Raw genomic sequence first — 21,096 nt, 5'->3', positions numbered from 1 at the left:
AACGCACTTGACTCTGTTTCATATATGCAGAGTACTTGATCATGAAGAGGTACTCCCCTCCTCAGTTCAAACACTCCTCTCTGGTTCCTACGTTTGCGTCTACAACAAATAACGTTGCACCAGACAATTCTTGCCATTTGGAACTAAAACTTCTATTCTTAGAGGATAGATTATCAAGTGGGACTACTTGGGCAGGGACTGTGTGCATATTAATTATGACAGTCATTTCCAGTTTCATTTCCGAAAAAGTTCCAGGCACTAAAACCTTTGTTTTCAATTACATGAAGAACTGTCCTTTTCTCTTATTGTATCTCATGGAACGTATGTCTATGAAATTGGAAAGTCTTCTCAAGAATAAGAAACCAGGGGCCAGCACTGTGGCACAGCGGGTTAATGCCCTGGCCTGAAGCACCGGCATCCTATATGGGCACCAGTTTGAGACCCGGCTGCTCCACTTCCAATCCATCTCTCTGCTATGGCCTGGGAAAGCAGTAGAAGACGGCCCAAGTCCTTGGGCCCCTGCACCCACATGGGAGACTCGGAAGAGGCTCCTGGCTCCTGGCTTCAGATCCGCACAGCTCTGGCCAAATTGGGTAGTGAACCATCGGATGGAAGACTTCTCTCTCTCTCTACCTCTCCTCTGTGTAACTCTGACTTTCAAATAAATAAATAAATAAATCTTTAAAAAAAAAAAATAAGAAACCAATATCTATCTTCCTGTGGAGTTTCCATCATCCCTCGTGCAATTGAAAGGAGAAAAGAAATATTATTTCCCAAAAAATTTATCTGCCTCTTGTTATATTGATGTATGTTTCTTTTCCCATTCCCATTCACTTTTTCTCCTTTTCCCATCATTCCACAAGATATGCACTGGTATTTATAAATACAGTTTTCTCACTTGTAAACTTTATCATACGATACATTTGTCATGTAACTCAATCATAGAGGAGAGCAAAGGAAGATGGTAGCAAACAAGGAAGTTTTAGAAATAATTTTTTTCCAGGGCCGGTGCTGTGGCATAGCGGGTGAAGCTGCCAGAATCCCATACGAGTGCCAGTTCAAGTCCCAGGTGCTCCACTTCCAATCTAGCTCCACTTCCAATCTAGCCCTCTGTTACAGCCTGGGAAGGCAGTAGAAGATGGCCCAAGTTCTTGGACACCTGCATCCACATGGGAGACCTGGAGGAAACTCCTGGCTCCTAGCTTTGGATCGGCGCAACTCTGGCCACTGCGGCTGTCTGGGGAGTGAACCAGTGGGTGGAAGACCTCTCTCTCTCTCTGCCTCTCTGCCTACCTCTGCCTCTCTGTAACTCTGCCTTTCAAATACATAAATAAATCTTTTTAAAAAATGGATGGGGTTGTGCTTGCCTATTAAAATAATAATAATAATAACAACAACAATAATAGTTTCCCATGACAGGGTAGTTTTAAAAAGAATATTTTCTGCCGGCGCCATGGCTCACTAGGCTAATCCTCCGCCTTGCGGCGCCGGCACACCAGGTTCTAGTCCCGGTCGGGGAGCCGGATTCTGTCCTGGTTGCTCCTCTTCTAGTCCAGCTCTCTGCTGTGGCCCAGGAGTGCAGTGGAGGATGGTCCAAGTGCTTGGGGCCTGCACCCCATGGGAGACCAGGAGAAGCACCTGACTCCTGGCTTCAGATCAGTGCGGTGCGCCAGCCGCGGTGCACCGGCCGCAGTGCACCGGCCGCAGTGCACCGGCCGCAGTGCACCGGCCGCAGCGGCCATTGGAGGATGAACCAATGGCAAAGGAAGACCTTTCTCTCTGTCTCTCTCTCACTGTCCACTCTGCCTGTAAAAAATAATAATAATAATAATAATTTTCTTTTCATTCCTAACTATTAAAGAGAGGCTAATTTTTTTAAAAAGATGTTCTTATTTATTTTGAAAGTCAGAGAGAGGGGGAGACAGAGAGATCTTCCAACCACAGCTTCACTCCCCAAATAGCTACAATGGCCATGGCTGGGCCAGGACAAAGCCAGGAGCCAGGAGCTTCTTCTGGGTTTCCCACATGGGTGGCAAGGGACCAAACACTTGGACGATCTTTGCTGCTTTTCCAGGCACATTAAGAGGTAGCTGGATCAGAAATGAGGCAGACGGGAGATGAACTGGCGCCCATATGGGATGCCAGCACTGCAGGCAGTGGACTTACCCGCTACGCCATAACACTAGCCCCAGAGAAACTAAGGAAGTCTATTTCTCCAGTAACTGTAAAGCCAGTTGATGTGATTAATAAAGACTCCAAACCAGTTTGCTGGGATCTGAATGTTAGCTCTGCTAATTACCAGTTGAGACCTAGGAACAAGTTACTTAACTTCTTTGAGCTCCCATTTCCTAATCTGTAAAACAGGTATTAGAATAGTTGTTATTTTGTAATGTAGTTGAATGCATGGGTGTTATGTGTCCAAATGCCTGTAAATAACATTCATAAAGTTCCTAGAGCAAAAATGAAACACAGAAATGACTACCTTAAGTGTGAGCTATAAATGAGTCACATTCCCCACTAGCTACTGGGAAGACATCGCAAAAGGGAAACTGGATATGGAAAATCCAAACCTCAGCTGCCCTCCAACTCCACGTGAAATAAGGGTTCATACTTGGCTCAAACAGAACAGTTCTCAGGGCCGGTGCTGTGGCTTAGTTGTTAAAGCCACTACCTGTGGCGCCAGCATCCCCTATTGGGCACCAGTTCGAGTCCCAGCTGCTCCTCTTCCCATCCAGCTCTCTGCTATGGCCTGGGAAAGCAGTGGGAGATGGCCGAAGTGCTTGGGCTGGGCCTCTGCACCCGTCTGGAAGACCTGGAAGAAGCTCCTGGCTCCTGGCTTTAGATCAGCCCAGCTCCCGCCGTTGTGGCCATCTGGGGAGTGGCCATCTAGGAAATGGAAGCTTGCTCGCTCGCTCACTCTCTCTCTCTCTCTCTGCCTCTGCCTCTCTGTAACTCTGCCTTTCAAATAAATAAATACATATTTGAAAAAAACCAGAACAATTCTCACCTCTTCCTCCTTTCAGTAGATCATTGTGGCTACCAGGTGCGGGAAAGGGCCTGAGCCACACCCTACCAGAGCTCATGGTCTAGCATGCTGACAGAGAAGAGCATTTTCCTATCCTCTCCTAACAAACAGGTCCGCAGATCTAGGGCCAGGGCTTGGAAAACTATTTAGGTTATTTAGTTTAATTTCAAATTGTTTTCTGATAGAAACACACAGAAATAAAATAGCTATTAATGTAAGATGTCCAGTTGAACACAAGAGACTACCTTTTGACTTGCCATGGCTCTAAGCTAAAAAAGCTATAACCATGAGGATGGCAGAGCTGAGGACCACCATTAGTGTGACAGCAACTACCCAGAGCCCCACTCTACGGAGATGTTTGCACTGTTTAAAACTGGTCAGTGATTCAAGGAGGCTGTTGGTGAAGGCAGCAGTGTGGGCTACGGAGGATAAGAAACTTGGCATATATGAATAGAGACAACTGTAAGTAATGACTCAACCCTCTACCTCCTCCCAGGCTGTTCTTCCCCACAGCAAGTGTGAGAGGTTACGCCCGTATCACCAGGCCCTCACCTTTCTAGTGTATACCCAGTGTCTGCCTGCGAGCACCTGCGCCTCTTGACCTGAATACTCCCAGCTGCCTGTGGCAGCCAGAAGCAGAGCCAGACGTATCCCTCAATGACTGGGACGGAAGGGAAGAACTTCCTACCTCCTTGGGTAGGGCTCCTCTGTTCTACACTGTCTCCTAAAGTTCCCCGTGAGACTGAGCACCAACTGCTCACGGTGGTAACCTCCTCAGGTACACTCTTACTGGCTGCTTTCCCTTTCCAGTGTCACTTCCTCCCTCCTCCAGCAGTGCTGCCGGAGACCCTCTCCTACACTAACCACCTGCATGCAACTCCTGAGTGTTAGGATCTGCTTCCAGGGAGTTCCAACCTAAGCCATTTGCTCTTTAAATGGGGACTTGTAGGACTTGTAGGACTCCTTTCCCTCCTGCTGTATACTTATTTCAGTCAGGTTTCCCCTCTACAAGGTGTCAGGTCCCTTCTCCCATCCAGCTGAGCCAGGCCCTGCAGTGGCTGTCCTGGTCTTATAATTACTGCTGTGACTCTGGGAACATCAGTCTGTCTTCTCAGGAATGGAAGAACCCTCGCCCCATCTAACACTGGGGCGCTGCCTGCTTTGTCTGGTGCCTCTTCTGGTTGCACTTTGGGCACCTGCCCTGATGCTCAAATCCACGGCTAAAGCTACTGTGTGGCTCATCCCAGCACACCAGGCACACGTGCTCTCTGGGAGCTGCTCAGGTGTTCTCCCTTCAAGTTCTTCAGCCAAGCTCTAAGGTATTTCTTCTGCCCAACAAACAGCCTCAAACGGATGCTTTTATTACAAATTCTGTGAGTAGTTTAGAGACAGGTACTCTGCTTGCCAGGGCTCATTTGATTCAGCTGGAATATTACGGCCCTAAGGGAGATCATTTCAACTCCCTCCCAAGGTCAGGTAAAAATGCAGCATCTAAAGCTGTTTTTAATCTCACCAGATTTCTCCCAACTTTTGAAGAACATTTCATCCACTCTGCCTTAGAAGGTGCTATAGCAAACCGGTTAACAGCATGAAGGCTGAAGCCAGATGGTCTAGGTAGGAATTCTGGTTCTGCCTAGCTGTGTAGTTGGCCAAGTGAGCTCTCCTTTCTGGCTTTACTATGAAATGGGCTGACAATCATCACCTGCTTCCAGGGTTGTTCAAAGAATCAACTGTTGTGAGGAATACAGTTCACGTGGCACCTGGCATGAGGCAAGAGTGCAGTGATCAGCACCCACCCGTTACTGCTAGCATCAGGACAGCAGTAACAACCTGCGTAACTGCTCTCTCCCTGACCCCTGCAGGAGGGTGACAATCGTGGGTGTGACACTCCCCAGCCTGCCCTGAGCCCTGTGATAAAGCTGGTGGCCCTCCAGTTCCCCAGCCCTGGCAGAGCATAATCAGCTCACTTCTGCTTCGAGTAGAAGATATTTTACAGCATAAAAGCTCAAAGACCCAAAAAGGCAAATACCAAGTTTCCACTGACTTGTGGTAGCTAAAAAATAGAGTAAAAAAAACACACTTAATGTATATGAGCAAAATTGACATCTTATTATTTCATTACTATTTATAACCCTTGTCTATATTCCTGCATTTTAGAGGAGCATTAAGCCTGTCACTATAAAGTAAATTGAAAAGTAGGTGACTGCAAAATATTAACAGAAAATTTGAGGAAGAAGGGAGGGAAGAAACTATCATTATATTCTTTGAATCATATCTATGAAATACATAAAATCTGTTCTCTATATTAATAAAAATATAAAACACATATTTTTAAAAAGCTTAAAGAAACTTCATAGTCTCCATCTCAAAATGTGTACCCTCTTTCACAAATGCCACCTCTATCTTCTGGAGTACATATATTTAGATATGCTTATATCTCGCTATATATTTGATATATATTATCTAATATACCAAAAAACTGAGCAACCAGAAGAATATGCCTGGGAACAGAAAGAATCAGAGTTGGTTTGCTCCAAAATGAAGCATGAGAGTATACAATGCAGGAGGACTATGAAATTATAGTAAAATATCTGAGGATTCAAATGGGGCTTGAACTTTGTCTTTTTGAAACCTATTTTTTAAAATTAAGAAAATTCACAGTGGAATCAAGCTTAGAGGATGTATAGACTGGTTATTCATCTTTTTAAGAGAACAAATGAGGGGCCTGCATTGTGGCCTAACAGGTTAAGCCACTTCCCATATGGGCACTAGTTCAAGGCCTGGTTGCTCCACTTCCGATCCAGCTCCTTGCTAATGTGCCTGGGAAAGCAGCAGAAGATAGTCCAAGTGCTTAGGCCCTTGCACCCTCATAGGAGACCTGGAGGAAGCTCCTGGCTCCTGGCTTCAGAAAGGCCCAGTCCTGGCCATTGCAGCCATTTGGGAGTGAAACAGCAGATGGAAGATCTCTCTCTCTCTCTTTCTCTCTCTTTATTTTAAAGATTGTATTTATTTGAGAGGTAGAGTTACAGACAGAGAGAGGGAGAGACAGAGAGAGGTCTTCCATGCGCTGGTTCACTCCCCAGATGGCTGCAATGGCTAGAGATGCACTGATCCAAAGCCAGGAGCCAGAACCTTCTTCCGGGTCTCCCGTGTAGGATGCAGAGGCCCTAGGACTTAGGCCATCTTCTACTGCATTCCCAGGCCATAGCAGAGAGCTGGATCGGAAGTGGAGCAGCGTGCTCACTTTGGCAGCATATATACTAAAATTGGAAGAGGAGCAGCCAGGACTAGAACCAGCGTCCATATGGGATGCCGGTGTCGCAGACAGAGGATTAACCAACATGCCACAGCGCCAGCCCCCATCTCTTCTTTCTGTAACTCTGCCTTTCTTTCAAATAAGTAAAATAAATCTAAAAACAAAAAAAAAGAGAATACAACTCTCAAGAGCAGCCACTGATGCATGCAAACAATGGATGTCTTACTATAAAACTGAGCTAGTTTTACACCCAAAAATAGGATAATCAGTACTTGATGACTTTTCTTGGCATCCAAGGTCAGCTTATGGTTGCAAACTGTATAATCACATTTTAAAAATGTCTTTGTATAATTCAGAATTATTTCTAATTCAATTCTTTCCCCTCCATCAGTGTTTTCCACTTCAATGGTCAACCCTACTACAGGCCCTCAGTTAAGTCCTCCCGCCTGAGCTGACACCGATTTCTCAGCTCCATGCACTGCTTTCCCAGATCCACTCTGCACAGCACTGCCAGTCTCATCTTCCTGTGATGCAACTGCTCTGCTCACACGACCTTCCTTTATCTGCCCTTGCACACACAGACACAGCAATAATGCCAGGAGGAAATCTCAGTTCTTAAGCCTGGTACCTTAATTCCAGGTACCAAAAGCCATGGCATTCCTTCCCAAGTTCATTTTCTACCATATCCCTTTAAGAATTTCAGACATTGGCTAGACTGGACAACTGCCCTGGGCTTTCCTGCTACTCCGATACTTCTAACAAGCCCTACACCCATAGAGTGCCAATCACATCCCCACCGGCTGACGTCCTAGTCATCCTCCAAGGTCAACCAAAACATCACCTCCTCAACAAGTCCCCAGTAACTGGCACTTGTCACAAACTATCCTGCGCCTTAGAAAGAACATTACTCTGTGAGAAGCACCCTGAAGGCAAGAACTGTGGCATACATGGCAGGGTCGGGGTGGGAGGACTATCGTGGCCTCTCAGAGTCTTTAAGGTCAATCAGTGAGACTGATTGACCCGGGAGGTAGGAAAGTCCCTGGAGACTGAAGGCTTTGGACACTAACTCATATGACTGCCTTAAGAAGAGGCATTCAGGTTTCCACTAAAAAAGACAACACAATTCAGGAGGAATGTTAGGGAATCAGGTATAATCTGGATTAATTAAATCATGATTTGCTGAAATCTGTTTACCTTTTAATTCATCAAACATCAAAGGCAAATTGGAAAAGATATAAGTTTCTCAAAATGTTACTCAACTGATCCTTACTACAGTAAATTGTCAAAGCTTTTAAGATGGTATCTTTCAGTATAAAGGAACACACACTTCTCTTCTAATTATTACGTACAACAGTTTAAGGGTTCGTCACCTGCATGTCTCTTGCTGTAATTTTAAATATGACTTAAAAGGAGACTCCACAGCTATAGGGAAGTGAAGGAATTGGTAATGCAAACAGAAGAAAAGGTCTCCCATTTTACTTAAGTACCATTGACACTGGCGTACTAAGAATGTGTCTGTCAGGAATGCTGTAGAAAGAACAAACTGGCTCACAGATTAAAGACACGTCAATTATTTCATGACCAAATGTCAAACAGAAAAACTGCCTGAATGGTTCAGAAGTCTATCACATCATACCACATTTGGCCCACATCTAATGGCATACAAATCATTTATCATTAAAGGCCTTTTAATATAGGTCAAGGTTGCTGGGGCTTGGTGTTTTGTATCTTCACAGTTTAAAGAATGCTCTAAATTCTAGGTTTTTTAACTTTCTAATCTATGGGGAAGAAAAACTAAAACTTCCTATAAACTCAGATTAGTGCTAATGCACGGAAGAAAGAAAAACGAAAACCTTCTTCCTGCTATAAAAACAAAATAGTGTGGCCTCTGTTTCTTTTCTGATAAGAGTCTTAAATACCAAACAGTTAACTGCATAATAACATTTACTGGCAGCCAGGCAGCCTGCTTAGCAGATATATAAAGCAGGTAAAAGGAGAAAAAGTTAATTTCTTGGCTGAATGATTCCATCGGTAGCTATAGGGCAAACCTGAAAGTCTTTTAGTAAAGTAGCAGTTGATTCTTCTATCAATCTGTAGCACACATACTCTTCCAAGGAAAGCATTAAATATGAAAATCATATCCCGTTATCATCTGTTTCCAGCTTTCAGCCCAGTAAGCTTTTCTTAATGAATGCTGCAGCCTAAGGAACAAGCACGCTGTTGGCTTTTCTGAATAATGGAGTGATGCTACCATTTTTGCTTATTACAATATCGACTGGCTGAGGGGGTTTCACACATAGTCACAAGTGACTACTCTTGCCAGCATGCTCCAAGTTATTACAAGATGTTTTTAGACATTTCATCTAAAAGAGCTTTACTGCTTTTAGTGAAGAAAACATCTATGGTCTTGAACAGAATCATTTATATGGAGATAGGCGGGAGGATTAGAAGCCTGCATTACGGCAGATACATGGCAGAATTTATTTAAGTATTCCTTGTCGGTCTTTTTGTCTATTGCTTAGATATGCAATCTTTTCTTTTCACTTTCTCTGTGAAAAGGTGGAAATGTACGAAATTATATATACAAAGAAAAGAACCGAAATGCCACTTTTTGTTTACTTTTCATTTAAAACATTTCTCAAACGAAGAAAAAAGCAGCTACAAAGCATTATTTGTAAAAACACAATATTACCTACAAACAACACTGAGGTTTTTTGTATCTTAAGCATGAAGTGACTGCGTTTAGGCAAATTTAATTACACATTAAAGCAATACTCTACAAGCAAAAATCTGTAAACAGTCATTTAAAGTTTAATAGAAAAAGATCTTTGTAATAAAATGATTTTATGTAAAACCATTAAAAATATGAACATTCCAAAAATCTTCGAGAAACAGGAAGTTTACCATTGTATTACCTTTCTTCTGTCTTGATCTTTCAGTTCACCTTTTATTTCTGGGCTGTCTTTTGAGAGTAGCTGCATCTTCTTAATCTGAGTCTCATATTCAATCTAAAAATAAGCAAAGTTTGATTTTGTGGTGGATGTTAATAGAACTAAGTAACCTATCTGTATCCCACAGTATAGTACATAAAAGGAAGAACAAAACCAAAAGTAAATGCTGATATTGCTAATAAAGTCAACTTATCTTAGAAAATAAACAACTTTACAAATCACACATATCAGAAGTTGAATTCTATAAAATGTTATTTACATTTTTTAATCAAACAAAACTTGATGGATTTTAACTCAATCATCAATTTAGGGGATAAAACTTTTATGTATCATATATATGAAATTCATGTCATAATACAATTTCTTACATATATGAAAATTTGATACTTTCATTAAGCTATCATAAATATCATAAGCAAAGGAAATATAAATCAATCCTACTGACTTCTTATATAATATCACAGTCCTAATAGAGCAATTGAGTGTATTATTTGCTAGATCAACTTAAATTCCGTTTTGTAGGAATTAAAATATGCGGTAGCCATTAATGATCAGCACTGTAAGAATCAAGTTTTCTTTCGCACTAATAACTACACAAAGATGCCTGCATCATTATCACGCTAGAATTGATGAAAGTGATTCAATCACAAATGACTTTGTCTTAAAAGCAAGGCATAAAAAAGCACTCTGATTCAGTACATTAGTAATTAAAGCCTTCAAAAAGTCACTTATTGTGGTCTATCACAGATAAATATCAGAACGTTTTCTAAATGAGACAGTTATGCACTGCAATTAGGAATACCTATGAGATGATCAAATTAGAAAGCTGTTGCCTTAGTTCTCAGTCTGAACACAAAATTGGCCTGAGCTCTATTTTGACACACAAAAAATGAACAATCATAACCAAAATTGAACTGTTTTCCACGAAATATTTTAAAAGGTATTACAACTGTCCCATTTTTACTGATAGGGTTTTTTTTTTTCCTCTAGCAGAATGCTATTAACATGATAGAAGGGCAGTAATGATATAAATAGATACCTAATTAAATAAAAGTTTTTCAAGGCCTGATTAAATGATAAAATAATAATATAAAGTGAAGCTAAAGACATAAAGCAATTATGAAAATACAATTTACACCTCTCTGCTGTATGATTTATACCTTTGAACTTACAGATGTTTATGCTTTAACCCCAAAAGCTTTAAAAAGGCATAGTTTACAATTTCCAAGGGACTGTGACTTTACAAAGGGATGGGGAATGGGTTACAATATAAATATACAGTTAGAGGTTAAACAAAAATCCTTTTCTCCTGTGACTACTAATGTTTTCCTATGCTGAGATCAATGGGCCCTGGTGCTGATATCCTCATTATGGGAACATTTCAGAGCCACACCTTCAAAAGACAGACAGCACTTTCTCATGGGAACACGAAGTTTTATTCAAGTCATTTTGCTGAAGCAAAAAGGACATGATCACTAAACAAAGGCCTTCTAAAGAACAGTATGAAAACTGACTTCAAGAGCCTAATTTTGATCATTCTGAACACATTTGGAAAACTTACTGACCTGTAGGTAATCCTTCTCTAAGTTAATGATGCAAGTAAAAACCATATAATGTATTTTAAAATCAAAGAAATACTATGATAAATTGACTGACACAAACTCTGGCTCTGCATCCCCCTGGAACAGAAGTGTGCAACATCTAGGCCACGTGCTATAAAGGCTTGTGAAATCATTTGGTCTGGCCCTACCAAGGCAACCACGGGTGGACTCAAAATTCAATAAATCTACAGCAGGCTAATTTTTAAGTTGATACTTTTGGATGGTCCATAAATGGTATTCTAAATATCCAATCTCCCTTTGCAGAAAAAGGTTTCCCACCTCTGTCCTAATAAGATGGATTTCTACCTAAAAATACCTTCTCTTTCTTTGCCTTTTATTTTTACATACAACTAGTTATTATCCATCAAATATACCTCCTCAACACTGGAGAGCATGGGTTTTCACCCATGGCGCTGCATTTAAGCAAAGGGTTCTACTACCTTTAAAGGTTTTTTTCAGTTTGGAAAAATACTATATAGATGAATCTTTCCAGAACCTTCCTAGGTAAAAATATCTGATACAAAACCAGAGTGCATGTCCTTATTTGCTTCTACATTTCCAATAGTTGGTCTTTGGTGTTTTATTCCTAATTTCTCCTCTGATCTCATGTTTGTCCTCTATTTCCACCATACATCAGGGCTTACAATGCATCCCTTCCCTCTGATGTCAACTCCCATCCTTATTCCCTTCCTGCCTAGACTTCTGCCATCAGATCTGTTGTTTCATGGACCAGCTTGCTCATGCCCCGATGTCCCATTAGTATCCTCTGATCTGCAGCCCCTCTAAGGATAACCCCCTCATCCCTCCCACCCCAGGGAAAAATCTCTTTTAATAAACCAGGAGCTCTGAGTTATCCCAGGGGACAACTTGTTCTGTTAGTGGCCTGCTTCATGGGACACGCACCCAGGATCTTGACCCAAGGTGGCACATAATAAGGCCTCAGGAAGCTCTGAGACTCTCTCCGTGACTGCGAATTTATTCTCCTCGATTTTTTTTTTTTTGTCGGGTTCTCTTACGGACCATGAACAACCACATGAAAACTCATGTGGTACTGATCATACCCTAGGTTATACCTTCCTTGGAAGCATCTGTGTTTAACAGCACAGGCATTCTGAAGATATGTTATTTTAAAATATATGGTATTCCCTGAAAATTCAGTCAAGGACAACAGGCACCTGAGGAAAATTAAGTTAGGACCAACCAGGGCCCTCTCTGTGCTAGTAGCTACTGTGGGAAGACACAAACCTCACAGCACTACTAACCCAAGGACCTACATCTGCTATTTTCCACATCTGAAAGTACTTGTAGCATTATAACTGCAATACTACATTTTCCAAACTACCTAACAGATCAATAGCCCTAAAAAGTCCTAAAAAGTATAAGCCCCTGGTGTATTATAAACCGTAAAACCAGATGAGTGTTTTCAGTGTTCAGCCCATTCTAAGGAAATTTACTATTTTATAACAAGGGAAGCCTAGTCCACCTCTATAAAGAGGGAGAGAAACACCGAGTAATTGGGGCAAATACCCACTTCTCCCACCTCACTTCACTTTCTGGAATTCTACCAACTAGAAGTTCATCTGCATTTATTACTCTGTTCAAAGAGGAAGACCCCAGGCATTCTGGGGTTTATAAGCAAGGCACTGTGAACACCTTTCTCCTATGACTTACATAAGCAGGTAAGATCTCCTTCCTGAACAGCACAGCACTAGCAAGAGATCGGGGGTTCTGGAATATCTAAGGTCACACCGGACACACACAAAAAGCAGCAGCAGAAGGAAGTGGGAAGATACCCCATCTTGTTATGCCCAAAAGTAAAGCTAGCTCAAAATTCATGGAGTCAGGTCAAAGAGATACAGGAACCAATCTGAAGAAACACTTCACTGGCCAAATTTGGGACTTCAGGAAAAACAAAGAGACTAATTACTGTAACTGATAATATCCTGACTACCAATTCACAAATCTTGATATTTAAAAAAAGGGGGAGGGGGTCAACACTGTGGCACAGTAGGTAAAGCCTCTGCCTACGGCACCAGAACCCCCTATGCATGCCGGTTCGTGTCCCGGTTGTTCCTCTTTTGATCCAGCTCTATGTTAATGGCCTGGGAAAGTAGTGGAAGATGGCCCAAGTGCTTGGGCCCCTGCACCCACATGGGAGACCCAATAGAAGCTCCTGGCTCCTAGCTTTAGACCAGCCCAGCTCCGGCCATTGCAGCCATTTGGAGAGTGAATCAGCAGATATAAGATGTCCCTCCCTGTCTCTCCCTCTTCTCTCTCTCTGTAACTCTGCCTCCCAAATAAATAAATAAATCTTTAAAAAGGGGGGGGGGGGGGGCACTGTGGCATAGCGAGCAAAGCTGCAATCTGCAGTGCTGGCATCCCATATGGGCACCAGTTCAAGTTCCGGCTGCTCCACTTCGGATCCAACTTTCTGCTATGGCCTGGGGAAGCAGTAGAAGATGGCCCAAGCCCTTGGGCCCCTCCACCCACATCGGAGACCCGGAAGAAGCTCCTGGCTCTTAGCTTCTGGCTTCGGATTGGCGCAGCTCCAGCCATTGCGGCCAACTGGGGAATGACTTCTCTCTCTCTCTCTCTGCCTCTCCTTCTCTCTCTATGTAACACTGACTTTCAAATAAATAAATAAACCTTTAAAGAAAAAGAAAGGGAAAACAAAAGAATGAGGAAGGAAGAGAATGCTTCTCATTATAGAAGAAAGTGAAATAATTGTATAAAACAGAAAATCACTATTTCACATCCCCACCATAATAACTGGTTCAGAAAACAACCTCATCAACAGATCCTAATAACCATTAGGAGAAGGCTATTAAAGAACACAATGGTTCTGCCACAGAAGGGGGAAAATGATACCTTAAAACAGGGACATCTAGATAGAGTTCACTAACTAAGGTCCTGATTAAGGTATCAAAGTCAGCCTCCCTGGGGCATAGCAGGTTAAGCCACCCACACACATCCCATAGCAGAGCACTGACTGGAGTCCAGGCACCTCTGCTTCCAATCCAGCTTCCTGGGAGACAGCTGATGATGGCTGAAGTGCCGTGGCCCTGGCTTCAGCCTGGCCCAGCCCTAACTGTTACAGGTATCTGGAGAGTGAACCAGCAGATCCAAGATTCTTTCTCTCTCCTTCCCCGCTCTTTCTGTCACTCTGCCTTTCAACTAGATGAAATAAATAAACTTAAAAAAAAAAAAAAAAGTCGGCTTCACTCAGGTAGGACCACCTGTCCTCATGGGCCTATTTAAATTTAAATTAATAAAATTAAAAATACAAGGGCACTTCAAAAAGTTCATGAGCAATGTGCATTATCAAAAAACTATACATGAATTTTGAAATTATTTTGCACCAAAGGATATTTATCTTTTTTTTTTTTTTAAGATTTATTTATTTAATTTGAAAGGCAGAGTTACAGAGAGGCAGAGGCTGAGAGACAGAAAGAGAGGTTTTCTATCCATTGGTTCACTCCCCAATGGCTGCAACTGCCGGAGCTATGCTGATCCAAAGCCAGGAGCTTCTTCCAGGTCTCTGACGTGGGTGGAGGGGCCCAAGGACTTGAGTCATCTTCTACTGCTATCCCAGGCCATAGCAGAGAGCTGGATCGGAAGTGGAGCAGCCAGGACGCAAACCGATGTCCACATGGGATGCTGGTGCTGCAGGCGGCAGCTCTACCTGCTATGCCACAGCACCGGCCCCAGGATACTTAGCTTTTAATGTCATTTTTCCTGAAAACTTTAGTACCTTCAGTGTCCCAAATCACAATTTAAGCACTCAGTTGTCAATTTTGGCTAACAATGACGACATCACACAGCACCACCACAGGACATTTTTATCACTGCACAAAGTCCTACTGGATGGTGCTGGTCTCAACCACATTTCCACTTACAAGAAATACAGCATACTATACGAGTAAATAATACCCCAAATTCAGAATGCGATCCATTCTACAAGTTGCTGGCCCGCTTTATTCACAATAGTCAGTGTCATGGAAAATACCTGTCTCCTGGTATGGAAAAATTAGATATTTTTTGAGAGAACTGGGGAAATTTAAACATGGGCTGGATATTAAATGGTATGTGGAATTATCATGAATTTTCTTAGGTGTGAGAATGATATTATGATCATGTAGGAGACTGCCCTTGTGTTCAGAAGATCCACACTTAGGAGCAAAGTATCACTATGTCTGCAGACTTTCAATGAATCAGAAAAAAATGCAAACACATATACTAAATCAAGAAAAATATAAGAGTATTTCAAAAAGCCCTTGGAAAATGGAATCAAGAGATAAGTTAATTTTGGGTGCAAAAAAAAAAAACTTAAATCCACACATAGGTTTTTTTTTTTTTTTTAAGTGTAGTATTCACAGCTTTACTGAAAAGTGTAAAATGTATAGAGCCAGGCCGGCGCCGCGGCTCACTAGGCTAATCCTCCGCCTAGCGGCGCCGGCACACCGGGTTCTAGTCCCGGTTGGGGCGCCGGATTCTGTCCCGGTTACCCCTCTTCCAGGCCAGCTCTCTGCTGTGGCCAGGGAGTGCAGTGGAGGATGGCCCAGGTGCTTGGGCCCTGCACCCCATGGGAGACCAGGAAAAGCACCTGGCTCCTGGCTCCTGCCATCGGATCAGCGCGGTGCGCCGGCCGCAGCGTGCCAGCCGCGGCGGCCATTGGAGGGTGAACCAACGGCAAAGGAAGACCTTTCTCTATGTCTCTCTCTCTCTCACTGTCCACTCTGCCTGTCAAAAAAAAAAAAAAAAAAAAAATGTATAGACAATACATTTCATTTGCAAATTAAATAGCTTAGAAGTATAGATTAGAACATGACTTTTATCAAAATTATCCACTATCAAATTATTCATATCGAGTTTTCTGCAGATTTGGGATTTTTCCCACTGGATTAATAACATATAGTAGGAAGTCCAACTGATAACATGTTCATTAAAAAAAAAAAAAGAATCAGGAAAATCAAGTTTTCTTAAGGATTTCCAGATTTTTGTCCTTGGAGGAGGTCAGGATCTTCCCAAGGCCTGTGTCCTCAAATATTCTTCCAATCATCAAAAGTAGAGTCCTTTATTTTCTCATACTCTGACTCCAAAGAAACTTTATTCGTTTTCAGTTTTTTTCCAATTCAGGATCAATTTTAATCTTCACAGCATCGTATCAGATTTGTGAAAACTCACGAAGACCAAAAGAACCTCCAACAATCAGCAACAACATGGGGACTCCGTACCGAAGGGTCTTGTTCTTGCGCAGGGCACGCATCACTGCGGGGGGCAAGCATGGCACAACTTCCCCACTCACCTAGGCGCCCTTCCCTGCCTGCCCGACCCCACGCTCCCGCCCGGCGCGGGACATCTGTCACTCCCATAGTTTTTTCATAGCATGCATTTTCCATGAACTTTTTGAAGACCTCTTATAGCCATAGATTTCAAATAAAGGGGGACTCATTCCAATAATTCTTTGAATGTCTTTGTATATTTGAAATATTTACAATAAAAGGCTGAGGAAAAACTGCTGGAGGAAAAACAAGGGAACTACTGAGGCCAATTCCTCCTGTACCGGTGTTCAGCTGGGCTAACTTGAGCAACAATGCCGGACTAGTGCAGAGCAGGAGGTAAAGGCCTTGCCCCTAGCCTCAAGGCTTGGTGGGACTTGCAGAGCAGCAGGTCACCCAGCACCTTGAGACAACAGGGTGGCAGAGTCAGAGCCAGGAAGTAGAGCTGCTTCGGGCTACACAGCCCAGAAGCTCCAAGACGAGAGCCTCAGGGCCAGCTCTGCCCCAGTTCTTCCCCAACATACAGTTTCACCAGAAGGCAGGAGTCCAGAGAAAAGGCCCTTCAGAGAGGGAAGCCACTTTTAGAGGGACCCAAAAGCTGCTCAAATGCAGTCATCCAGCCAACGAACACCATGTGTCAGACACTGTGCCATGTGCTGGCTACAGAGCTTACTTGTGCTATAGAAATCCCAGTCGTTCCTCAACTCAAGTGGAAGTCTTCGAAACTATAATTTCAGGGCTGGCATTGTGGTGCAGGGGGTTAGGTTGCCATCTGCCACGCCAGCACCTCCTGTGAGCACAGGTTTGATTTCCAGCTGTTCCACTTCTGATCCAGCTACCTGCTAATGTGCCTAGGAAAATAGTGGAAGATGGCCAAGTGCTTAGGCCCCTGCCACCCACATGGAAGATCGGGATGGAGTTCCTGGCTCCTTGCTACAGCCCTGGCTGTTGCAGCCACTTAGGGAGTGAACCAGCAGATAGAAGCTCTCTCTCTCTTTCTACTCCGCCACACTCCTGCCCACCATAACTCTGCCTTTTACATAAATTTTATAAAGATTTTTTAAAGATTTATTTTGAAAGTCAGTTACAGGTGAGAGGGAGAGACAGAGAGATCAACAGAGATCTTCCATCCACTGATTTACTCCCCAGATAGTTGCAATGACCAGGGCTGGGCCAGGCCAAAGCCAGAATCTTCATTTGGGTCTCCCACATGGATAGCAGGGGCCCAGATACTTGGGCCATCTTCTTCTGCTTTTCTCAGGGCATTAGTTGGGAGTTGGATCAGAAGTGAAGCAGCTGGGACATGAACCAGTGCCCACATGAAATGCCAGTATCACAGTCGTCAGATTCACCTGCTATGCCATGACCCCAGCTGCAATAAATAAATCTTTTTTAAAAAATACAGTTTCAAGTTCTTTGATCAAACTGGCCACATGGTAATTCACAGAAAGTTGTTTTTAATATTTATTAATATTAGTAGCTGTCACTGATTGGAAACTTACTATTCATGATGAATTTAGCAAAAAAAATTTTTCAAAAACCACATACGCAAAATAAACTGTCACCTTCAGGTCTTGGAGCTTCTTTGTGTTTGTGGTAAACTGTCCAACATGAGCTTGCACACGTTCACACTGCTTTAGATACTCTTTGTTTCGAGTCTGAGCCCTCCGCTCAGCTTCGCATATTTCCTTGAGGTATTTCTTTAGTTTCACATACTTCAGCTTCTCCCTGGGGAAATAAAAGCGGATTTTTAAACAATGGAGTTAAAGTCTGACAAAGCTAAGGAAAAGAATTTCTTTCACAAAGCTGTTAGAGACTCAATGTTTCCTAAGATATTCTACTCAAAGCATTGAAAGCTAACGGATAGAATGTATAGACCTTTTTAGAGAAAATTAACGCCCAATCACTGTGGTGTCATAGTGGTCACATCTAGGCATAACTCTCCTGAGAAGCGTAGACAAGACCATATTAGAATGTTCACACAGTAAAGATGTACATGGATTTATTTCTCTAAATTAACTGTGATATCAAGAGCAGAGTTAGGACTGGCACTGTGGCATGGCAGGTAAAGCTGCTGCCTGCAACACCAGCATCCCAAATGGGTGCCAGTTTGTGTCCTGGCTGCTCCACTTCCGACCAGCTCCCTGTTAATGAATCTAGGAAGATGGCCCAGGTGCTTGGGTCCCTGCACCCACATGGAACACCTGGAAGAAGCTCTTGGCTCCTGGTTTTGGGCTGCTCAGCCCTGTCTGTTGCAACCATCTAGGGACTGAACCACCAGATGGGAGATCTCTTTTCCTCTCCCTCTATCTCTCCTTCTCTCCCTGTAGTTCTGACTTTCAAATAAATAAATATGAATCTTTAAAAAAAGTTAAAAATCTACTCTTAATATTAAATAAACTAGAAATATACATGTATATTATGCACTGTTTATAACAGTTTTAATAATCATTCTCATATACTCATAAACAAATGAGACAAGTAATCTTGCCTACATCAGTTTACTAAAACATCAATGAGAGTAATTATAACTTAATCACTGCACAAGGTTAATGTGTTTAAATTGTGACCAAAAGGACAAAACTATAATTTATATATCTTTTTTTAAAAAAGATTTATTTATTTATTTGAGAGCTAGAGTTATAGACAGGAAGGAAGAGACAGAGAGAGAGGTCTTCCATCTGCTGGTTCACTCTCCAAATGGCCACAACAGCCAGGGCTGGGTTGACCTGAAGCCAGGAGCCAGGAGCTTCTTCTGGGTCTCCCATGTGGATGCAGGGGCCCAAGAACTTGGGCCATCTTCCACTGCCTTCCCAGGCCCAGCTGAGAGCTGGATTGGAAGGGGAGCAGCCAGGACTAAAACCAATGCCCAATGCCCGTATGTGATGCTGGTGCCATAGGCATACGCATAGTCCACTACACCACAGCACTGCCCCTCCCTTCTCTTTCACTCTTTCTCTCTATATATAAATGTATATATATGTATCTTATTTTAAGATATTTAAGCAAAGTATCTGGAATATTACCTGTGAAATAACAAATACTAAATAATGAAAATATTTATCCCATACTAATTTTAACTAAATTCATTATTAATTTGACAATTATATTAAATTACAGGGTTTACTTTAAATTATTACACATTGGAAGTAAGAGAATTATAAAAGAACTCCAACCACACTATTAGGGCTTAAATATGTGACTGATATATATACAAAAACTGTCACCATCGTCATATCTTACCTGCAGCTATCAGACTGATTATATTCATATAGTTTCTTTTCCAGGTCCAATCTCTTCTTCTCACTACCATACAGAAAGAAAACACTTTGTAACTGATTATGTAACTATAAGCAGTCAGATTTAGACCATGACCTCTTTCAAAATCATATCTTTGGGCTTTGTGAAAAATGCCTCTCCAGTCTCTCTAGGAAGCTAAAAAACACCAGATGCATTGGAAACAATGCCATGGAAATACTCACCAGTCATCAAGGAAGTCTAAAAATCAAAACAGACTCTAATATGAAGCAACAGTACGAGATGATCCAAGTCAATAAGGAGACACAGTAGGAGAAGGCTGGGAAGTAGGTTTGTTCCTTCGGCAAATCTTTCTTAAGCACCTAAGATGAGCAAGAGGCTGCTCTCAACCTGGAGATCACCGTGGTGAGCAAGCCTCTGCCTTCGGGGGAAGCACAGGCAGTAACCAAGCTTGTGCAGACAACATGGCCCGATCTCCCAGAGTCAGTGGCATCTGGGGCCCCAACATGCCTGGACATGGAGCTTCCCAGGTGTTCTCAGTCAGACAAGCGGATGTTAGCAAAGGCTCTTTGACAGGCAATGTTGGCCTTACGTACATGTAATGAAGCTGGGTCTATGTCTACTAACTCTATCACTTCGAATGTTGGGGAAATTCTTTTTATAACTTTGTAAAGTTGTCATTATTTATTACCGACTCTGTTTCCCAGAAGCCGTCACCGATAAACATCTGTGATGACGAGGTGATGCTGGCAGAGGAGAAAGCCTGTCTTATCCCATCCACCCCAGCCTCGACAAGCAGCAAGGAAAACTGCAGCAGAGGGGCCAGCAGCAGCCAACATCAAGTGGCAGGTGAAACCGCCCCACGGGAGATCCCTGGCAGGTTCAATCACAGAGCGCTCCACTAGGACGCTTCAGTCCCACCTAAGGGACGCCAAAGTGTGACTCTAACACCAGTGAATGGTCCAAAGAGAAATCACACAGTATCTGGGAGAAGGACTGAAACAGGGATGAGGACTCCAGCAGAAGGGGCTCTCGGGCACGCCTCCTGAGGAAAAGCCGCCAGCCACACTGTCTCTGCATGAGCTCTGAATTACTCATTTGCTTCCTTTCATATTTTTTTCTATAAAAAAAAATCCCAAAAGTTACTCTGATAGCTACATTATAGGTTAAATAAATGTCTTTCGCTAACATAATCTTAAATGGAAACATCATTTAACCAAAATTCTTTCAATGGGAAAATACAGTTCAAAATCTAAACACAGAATCTTTGCTTTACAATTCTTTCCTCAGTTGAGGTCTGAACATATTAAAAAGGATAAAAGAGGAACAGCATTGTGGAGCAGCAGGTTAAGCTGCTGCCCGGAATGCCAGCCTCCCATGGGAGCGTGGGATCAAATCCCGCTGCTCCACTTCCAATCCAGCTCCCTGCTAATGCACTTGGGAAAGCAGCAGAGGCTGGTCCAAGTATGTGGACCCTTGTCACCCACGTGAGAGACATGGATTGAGTTCCAGGCTCCTGGCTTCAGCCTTGCCCAGCCCTGGCCACTGCAGCTATTTGGGGAGTGAATGAGTAGATAGAAGATCAATTGATCGGTTGATCTCTTTTCCTCCTTCACTCCCTCCCTCTCCTTCTCCCTCTGTAACTGAGTCTTTCAAATAAAAAAAATTTTTTTAAAAGAACAAAATACTAAAAGGAAAAAACATAAAAACACCTTTTTAACCAATA

The 21,096-nt window shown here is 42.7% G+C and overlaps 1 protein-coding gene across 2 annotated transcripts in view; it reads right to left on the bottom strand.

Annotated features, from left to right (window-relative positions):
• The window catches only part of KIZ (kizuna centrosomal protein), a 114,089-nt gene that overhangs the window by 86,713 nt on the left and 6,280 nt on the right, over nucleotides 1-21,096 (bottom strand). For both annotated transcript variants that reach the window (XM_002710943.5, XM_051845317.2), the window contains exons 2-4: nucleotides 19,356-19,418; nucleotides 17,678-17,840; nucleotides 9,197-9,289 (exon numbers count right to left, since the gene is read on the bottom strand). In XM_002710943.5, the coding sequence (XP_002710989.2) occupies nucleotides 9,197-9,289; nucleotides 17,678-17,840; nucleotides 19,356-19,418 (319 nt within the window). The remainder of the gene's footprint in view (nucleotides 1-9,196; nucleotides 9,290-17,677; nucleotides 17,841-19,355; nucleotides 19,419-21,096) is intronic.

This window comes from Oryctolagus cuniculus, chromosome 11 (assembly GCF_964237555.1).
Source record: "Oryctolagus cuniculus chromosome 11, mOryCun1.1, whole genome shotgun sequence".
Taxonomy (NCBI): Eukaryota; Metazoa; Chordata; class Mammalia; order Lagomorpha; family Leporidae; genus Oryctolagus; species Oryctolagus cuniculus.
The sequence above is the reverse complement of the archived record's forward strand: the minus strand, read 5'-3'. Positions and strand labels throughout refer to the sequence as shown.